Source organism: Thermomyces lanuginosus (assembly GCF_041956635.1).
Source record: "Thermomyces lanuginosus strain ATCC 200065 unplaced genomic scaffold VTN49scaffold_32, whole genome shotgun sequence".
Lineage (NCBI taxonomy): Eukaryota > Fungi > Ascomycota > Eurotiomycetes > Eurotiales > Trichocomaceae > Thermomyces > Thermomyces lanuginosus.
The window spans coordinates 548,185-555,788 of record NW_027192366.1 but is presented as its reverse complement, the minus strand read 5'-3'; the positions used below and the strand labels follow the sequence as shown (position 1 = coordinate 555,788).

At 55.6% G+C, this 7,604-nt stretch overlaps 4 protein-coding genes across 4 annotated transcripts; 2 read left to right on the top strand and 2 right to left on the bottom strand.

The window, feature by feature from the left end:
• Positions 1 to 221: 221 nt before the first annotated feature.
• VTN49DRAFT_4971 (uncharacterized protein) lies at positions 222 to 2,394 on the top strand (the record flags this gene model as incomplete). Its single annotated transcript, XM_069412976.1, has 3 exons — positions 222 to 675; positions 723 to 1,973; positions 2,045 to 2,394. 3 exons carry the CDS (start codon positions 222 to 224, stop codon positions 2,392 to 2,394), a joined length of 2,055 nt encoding a protein of 684 aa, XP_069266890.1.
• A 449-nt stretch (positions 2,395 to 2,843) lies between these two features.
• On the bottom strand, positions 2,844 to 4,542 carry VTN49DRAFT_4970 (uncharacterized protein; the record flags this gene model as incomplete). Its single annotated transcript, XM_069412975.1, has 2 exons — positions 2,844 to 3,944; positions 4,033 to 4,542. 2 exons carry the CDS (start codon positions 4,540 to 4,542, stop codon positions 2,844 to 2,846), a joined length of 1,611 nt encoding a protein of 536 aa, XP_069266889.1.
• A 490-nt stretch (positions 4,543 to 5,032) lies between these two features.
• VTN49DRAFT_4969 (uncharacterized protein) lies at positions 5,033 to 5,349 on the top strand (the record flags this gene model as incomplete). Its single annotated transcript, XM_069412973.1, has 2 exons — positions 5,033 to 5,130; positions 5,193 to 5,349. 2 exons carry the CDS (start codon positions 5,033 to 5,035, stop codon positions 5,347 to 5,349), a joined length of 255 nt encoding a protein of 84 aa, XP_069266888.1.
• A 324-nt stretch (positions 5,350 to 5,673) lies between these two features.
• Positions 5,674 to 7,281, bottom strand: VTN49DRAFT_4968 (uncharacterized protein; the record flags this gene model as incomplete). The annotated part of the gene is made up of 1 exon (XM_069412972.1): positions 5,674 to 7,281. The coding sequence occupies one exon, from the start codon at positions 7,279 to 7,281 to the stop codon at positions 5,674 to 5,676; it is 1,608 nt and encodes a 535-aa protein (XP_069266887.1).
• Between the last annotated feature and the right edge of the window lie 323 nt (positions 7,282 to 7,604).

Genomic DNA, 7,604 nt, shown 5'->3' with positions numbered 1-7,604 from the left:
GACTCGGATAACGATGGATGGCCTGGCTGTAGGCTGGGCGAGGTGGGGGAGGACTGATTGACTCACGATAAGGGAGGGGGGGCACGGGCAGCTTTAAGAAGCTGTCTGTCCTCCCTTCGAATCCGCCTATGAGTTTGTTTGATGGTATAGGCAGAGTTCATTTGTTCCTGTAGCCGGAGACTACAGTTGGGACCATTGAACGGAGAACAACACATAACATCATGGTTCTCGATCGTCTAAAGCAGCTATCCTTCCAGGTGAGCGCTACGGCGCCGCCACCACATCCATTCGACCCTCTGAGCACGACAGAGATCGACACCGCCGCAGCGCTCGTCCGTGAGAAGCATGCGCCGGTCAACTTCAATGGTATAACGCTGCGGGAGCCTCGCAAGGCTCAGATGCTGGCATGGTTGGCAGACCCGGAGAATGCGCCGCGTCCGCCGCGTGAGGCGGACATTGTTTGCATCGCGCCCGGCGGCAAGGTGTTTGAAGGCATCGTGGATCTCGACAGAAAGGAGCTCGTCTCCTGGAAGCACATCGAGGGCGTGCAGCCCATCATCACTATGGAAGATCTTCAGGAGGTCGAGCATGTGGTGCGTAAAGATCCTAGGGTGATTGAGCAGTGCGGGATTCTCGGCATTCCGCCGGAGGATATGGACAAGGTTTACTGCGATCGTAAGTCGTCCTTAATCTGATTGAAGGAAAATATGCTGATTGAGCAGCTTGGACAATTGGTTACGATGAGCGGTTTGGCAGCAACGTTCGCCTGCAGCAGGCGCTAATGTACTACCGGCCGCACGTGGATGACTTGCAGTACACGTTCCCGCTGGACTTCTGCCCCATCTACAACTCGGAGACGAAGGAGATCATCCACATCGACATCCCACCAGTGCGGCGGCCGCTCAGCAAGGCGCCGCCGAGCAACTACCACCCAGAGGCGATTGAGAAAGAAGGCGGATACCGGAAGGACCTGAAGCCGATTCACATCACGCAGCCGGAAGGCGTCTCGTTCAAGATGAACGGGCGGATCATCGAGTGGCAGAACTGGAGCATGCACATTGGGTTCAACTATCGAGAAGGCATTGTGCTGCACAACATTGGCTTCCGCGACAAGGGTGAAGTCCGGCCCATCTTCTACCGGCTGTCGCTGGCAGAAATGGTTGTTCCATACGGCAACCCGGAGCACCCACACCACCGCAAGCACGCGTTTGACCTAGGCGAGTACGGTGGCGGATACATGACTAACAGCCTGGCATTGGGATGCGACTGCAAGGGAGCGATCCACTACCTGGACGCGGCGTTTGTCAACCGCGCGGGTCAGAGCACAGTAGTCAAGAACGCAGTCTGTATCCACGAGGAGGACTCGGGCATCCTGTTCAAGCACACTGACTTCCGCGATGACTCGACCATCATCACCCGGGGTCGGCGCCTCGTCATCTCGCACATCTTCACTGCCGCAAACTACGAGTACTGCGTCTACTGGATCTTCCACCAGGACGGCACCGTCCAGCTCGACATCAAGCTGACGGGTATCCTCAACACCTATGCCATGAACCCCGGTGAGGACACCAAGGGCTGGGGCACCGAAGTTTACCCGGGAGTCAACGCACACAACCATCAGCATCTCTTCTGCTTGCGCATCAACCCCATGGTCGACGGGCCCAACAACACCGTCTTCCAGGTTGACGCCGTCCGTGGGCCCGGCGAGGTCGGCAGCGCCGAGAACAAGTACGGCAACGCCTTCTACGCCAAAAAGACCAAATACACCACACCACTCGAGGCCATGGCCGACTACAACGGAGACACCGGCCGCACCTGGGAAATCACAAACACCAACAAGATCAACCGCCATAGCAAGAAGCACCCTTGCTACAAGCTCGTCAGCCGCGAGGTCCCGCGCTTGCTGCCGCGTGAGGGTGGTCTAGTTTGGAAGCGTGCGGGCTTTGCCCGTCATGCCATCCACGTCACCAAATGTATTTCCCCCCTTTTTCCCCCCTCCCAAATTCTCTCTCTTCTATACATTCTAGTGACTAACAGGCTACAGACGAGGACGACCAACTCTACCCCGCCGGCCGACATGTCCCGCAAACCTCCGGCGAACCCTCTCGCGGCCTTCCCGAGTGGATTGCCGCGAACCCCAACGCATCCATCGACAACACCGACATTGTCGTCTGGCACACGTTCGGTATCACGCACTTCCCGTCCCCCGAGGACTTCCCCATCATGCCTGCAGAGCCCATGACCCTCCTTCTGCGGCCACGCAACTTCTTCGACCGCAACCCGGCGCTTGATGTGCCGCCGAGCTATGCGCGCACACCATCGCAGGTTGCTGCTTCGGGGAAGAAGGAGTGTGCGTGTGAGAGGAGGGGGGATGAGAGTAGTGTGTTGGTGTAAAATCATTCCATGATGATATCACGATTCTGACCGTTATTGATGTGCCTTTCATGTATGTAGTATTTTTTTTTTTTATTAGTGCATTCGGGATTGGTCAAATCAAATGCCTTTTCAATGTTGAGCGTGCCTTCATCGTAGATTGGGTTACGAGCAGTTGCCTCACAATATCAAGAAGAGCAGGCGCACTTAGCATAGTCATTCTCCGGTTCTATATCATCTACGAACCAGGACAGTATGAGTTCATTGAATGCCTCGATTGAAGCTACCTAAGCAGAAAGCTAAGGATATCAAAAACTCCATACACCATACTTCCAACGAGAAAAGACCCACAACTCCAGCCAAAGTGAATTTCGTTCCCGAATTTGAAACTGCCAAACAACTCATCATACAACAGATCCCTCCTCCCCCAAAGTAGACCAGCCCCCAGAGAGAGAGAGAGTATGGATGGATCATGATTTTGAGACTCCCGGAGTCGCTGCCCCTCCGTGGTTTTGTTGTTGTTGAGGCGTCGACGAGCTGCCGTTGTTCGTATTGTTATTGTTCGGGGTGCTCGGCGTTGCTGTTCCACCGTTGTAGATGGTCGCTCCGTTCAGGCTCGGCGTTTGCTGTTGTTGGTTTGTGTTGTTGCCGTTGCTGCTGTTTCCGTTGGTGTTTCCATTGGTATTGTTTGCGGAGGCGGTAGCGCTGTTGTTCGCCGTCGCCGCTGTGGTCGAAGGGGCAGTCGCAGGATGTCCGTACGAGGCCGCTAACGCTGGCATCTGTCCGTTCAATCCCCACACCTGCCCGCTGTACTTGCTGCCGTCGATCGTCCCGTTGAAGACCACCTGACGCATCTTGAAGTAGATCTCACCCGTCACCAGCGAGTCCGAGCCGGCCTGGTGCGCGATTCCAACACGCTTGACGCCGAGTTCGTCCGCAATGTCTTGCAAACCGGACTTTTGACCCAGATTCGCGATGATCTGCGCCGCAGCCGGTGTCAGCGGTGAGTCGTTAACCGCCTGGTTCCGCCCCGCGTGCTTCATCAGGTACTTGATATCGTACAGCGACGGGAAGAAGATCTTGAGCAGCTTGTGAAACTCCTCCTCATCCTCCGGGAGCGGCTTGCACAGCATGATCTTCATCAAGTACCCAAAGTCGTAGCCCGAGTGGAACGAAATCCAATGCACGTCATCAACCAGCACCAACCCCGAGCTGATCAGCAGCGCACCAAAGTCGAACGGGTCGATTCCATTCTTCTCGTGCATCGCAAAGTCGATCCCCGCCTTTGCCAGCATGCTCGTAGACTCCTGCGCATACATGTCGTCCTCCAACGAAAACTTGAAGTTAAACTGCCATGTGCATGGCGCCACTGCCCCGCTGTTTCCGTATCCTTGCCCGTTTGCCTCCGTCGGTGTCGCCGGTGGGAGTTCGCCTTCAGGTGAAAATAACGTAATTCCCAGTTGGATCATCTTAAGGAGATCTACGTTGCAGCGGAGCGTTTGGTAGTGGTAGTCCGCTTTGGTTGTGAAGGTGCCGATTGGTCTAGCGACGATACCCGGAAACTCGGTATCCTAGAAAAGGTCAGCTCAGTATGTTGACCGAAAAAGAAAAAGAAAAAAAAAAAAAAAAAAAAAAAAGAAGAAGATTGGGAGAACGCACCATACTAATGTATGGATATCGCTCAACTAGTCGCCGCAATGTAGCCATCTCCTGCGCCAGATTATGCTTCCACACATCCCTTATCCGCGACTTGATCGACCCCGGTTTCCCTTCCAGAACGAACCGGCCATCCGGCATCTGATGGAGCTGTTGCTGCTGCTGCATCTGTGCTCCTCGCACAAACCCCATTTGCGCTGCATGGCTCGCGAGGCCCGTCGCATTCCCCGCATCGGCGGCCGCCCCAAATCCTCCTACCGACATCCCGTTCGCCATCGCCGCCCCGGACAAGGCAAATGGATTGACATTGGAATTCGAGTTGGCTGGGCCAAAACCAGGGTGGCCCCCGAGCGACGGCGGAGGAAGACCCCCGGCGCTGCCCGGCTGGGCGTGGCCGGCATGATGCTGCTGCGACGCCTGTGACTGCTGTTGTTGTTGCAGATGGGCTTGCTGTAGATGAGGGTATGGGCCGTTCAAGCCCGTAGGCCCGTAGCGGCCAACCGGCGGTGGCATATTCGTCTCTAGTGCTGTTTTGGTGCTGCTATCTGCAAGCCAGAACTCGAACTCGGTCTGCGAAATCGGTCATGAATCGGAGACAATCCGCGCGCGCTGGAGCAGTCGCCACGGATCGAGCCACGACGCGTCGTAGAGTGCGATTCGTACTATTCCTTTAGTGTATCTGTGGAAATCGGCGTTGTCTTTCTTGAGTCAAGGCGCACAAATCGGGGACCCCCGAACCCAGCTGCTCTCTCCAAGGGCCGCCAAAGTTCGAACCTCCCCGTGGTTTCCGGATTGAGTTTAGCGCGGTCGGCCTCGAGACTCACGGGACCTGCACCAACCGGAGGAACCCGACCAACGCGCTTCCAGTCTCTTGTCTTTTCGCAACAAAGAGGCAGTCCATTGACCGAGCAATTACCACGGTCCTGTCCCCTCAGCGCAATTTTCCGCCGTCGCTTTCTCTGGGCCGGATATTCATTGCTCGGATCTCGAACCACTCGTCGCCATGGCCGGCCGAAACCCCACTGGCTTCGACATCAACGAGTTCAAGGCCGCGGCCAATCCGCGATCTGTCTGGGCAAAGAACGATCCCTGGGCTCGAAAGTACGTTCTAAATTATACCCCTGGTGGGTGTGGATAGTCCGCGATCCTAACGATTTCTGCAGCGAGGCCTGGCGATACACCGGCCCCTTCTCTCGATGGAATCGCTTTAAGCGACTCTTCCCCGGTCTCGGAACGGCAACCGTCCTCTTCGCTGGGTACTGCGTGTACGAGCAATTGTTTCTGAAGGATAGCCATGGCCACAAGGAGGATCACCATTAAGGGGTTTGGAGTCGATTGAGTAGAGGAGGGATGATTCTTTTTTGCACTGAGGAACGTGCCATTACATTGCCAGGTGACATCCTACGGCGGCAGGTCATGATGGGATCCATTTGCGGCTGATCCATGTTGAGGCCGCCGTGTATTATCTAGAAGTTACTGGCTTCGCCAGAAAACAGCAATGACGCCTTTTACCGCTGACTGTACATACTATTTCCTAAGTTCAAAAGTCCTTTTTTTTTTTTTGGAGGAAGGGGTTTGATCGCCAGCTGTCCAGGAACAAATAGAGAGGGACGGCTCTATTTACTACAGTATATCCAAGACAGATTATTCTTCGAATACCAACGCAACCCCCTCATCGCCGGCAGTGACGATTCGCTTGCCTCCGGCTGCCCCTTGAACAAAGCCTAGGATACCACCGGATTGCTCGCCGTTCTCTCCCTCTATCAATCCAACGTGGCCTTTCCACTCCCGCAGGAAGCCCTGTGCGGCGGCTGCGGTGCCGCCCCGAGCATCCCATCTTCGCACAACGCCGTCCAACCCGACGGACGTTAAGAGCCATGGCCGACCCTGACCGGCAGCGGGAACCCCTGGACGAGGAATGCCGGGACGCGGTAGTGCAGCCGCCGGTGACGAAGCTTCTTGTAAGAACTCGACCTTGACAACGGCTGTCCCGCCATGCGCGTCGCGTATTCGGCGACGCATGGCAAATCCATGGGCGGTGTCAAAGAGACAGATCGAGCCATCTACAGAACCCGACGCCAGCATATTCAAAGGAGGTGAGGCGAAGGACAAGCTTTCAACGCTCTCAGACTGTGCCTGGAGAGAAGCCAGAATCGCGCCTGCGCTGGCCGCACCAACAACTCCTTGTGATCCCGCACCGGACGCCTTGCCCTTGCCCTTCCCAGCTGACTTGCCGGCGGCGTTTGGTCCCGCCGATGAGAGCACAGGAAGCCCCACTACCTTGATATGGCCGCCCGCACCGCCGACCGCTGCGAGGGCACCGCTTGGAGCTACTGCAACAGAGTACAGCCCGCCTTCGACCGCAAAGCGCTGGTCTTCCGGCGTGAATCCCACAACGACGCTCGACCCTGCTGAGTATGAGACGCCTGCTGCGGCCGCAAGCCCGAACACATCGTACACGTAAAAAGTACCGTCCTCCGAAACTGTGGCCAGCAGCTTGCCGTCCGGGGTCCACGCACCAGCCGTGCAAGAGGCTGTGTGCTGGAAAAAGCTCTGAACAATAGAGATTGGCTGCGCGGAATCGTTATGATCAATCTTCAGCACCCAAACGCTGCCATCGTTCCCGCCAATGGCAACTACGTTGCTCTTGTCCTCGTCGCCCGCCGCAGCAGGGCAGACTGCTACCCAATTGATCTCCTCGACTTCCCGCGACTCCGCCACGAACTCCCAGGCTGTTCCCGTTTTCCCTTGTGTCGTATCGTGCCAAACTCGTAGTCGTCCATCCAAACCCGCAGTCACTACGTACTCTCCGCGCGGCGCCGTGAAAGCGACGGCATTGACAGAGTCCGTGTGGCCATCTAGCTTCTTGATAAAGTCCAGCGACTTCCTCTCCCCTCTCGGTTGAGGATCCGACTCGTAACTCCGTGGAAGAAGCGGTCGATCATCGGTGGGCGTTGAGTCAAAGATATACCCTGTGTCGTCGCCAGAACCTGTAACCACAATGGCGGGGTGGACTGGATGTTGCGCGATGCAAAATATCGAATCGGTATGGTGATCAAAATGTGCGACCGAGTCGTTCTGCAGAACCAGTTCCTGCTCCTGCTGGTCGTCGTCTACATCCATGCCATCGTCATCGTCCGATTCCATCGGATGATCCTCGTCCCGCTCAATCACCTCCTCTGCGTCCGCCTCGTTGAGGTAGACGTCATCCTCATCTTCGCCTTGTCGCAAATGGTCCTGAGATGATGACATGGTGTTTAGGATCTGGCTTGTTTAATGGCTCCGCGTCATGAAACTGGGGGTGTCCGTCTGAAGGTACGAAATTTTTTTTTGTCCTGATCAATCGCGGGGTAAACAGACGCAGATTCGCAATGCTATTAACAGCGATGAAATACTGTGGAATCAATAGTCAGCAGAGACCCAAATCCCTCTGCCGAGTTCTTTAAATAAAATATGCTCCAAATTCTCAATTAGTAATGGCGAATGAATTAGTAATGGCTGATGCTGGAGCTGGAGTGCTGTTGAAATTGTCCCGCACGACTGCATGTCGGAGTTGAACCATATCGTCCCAAAAA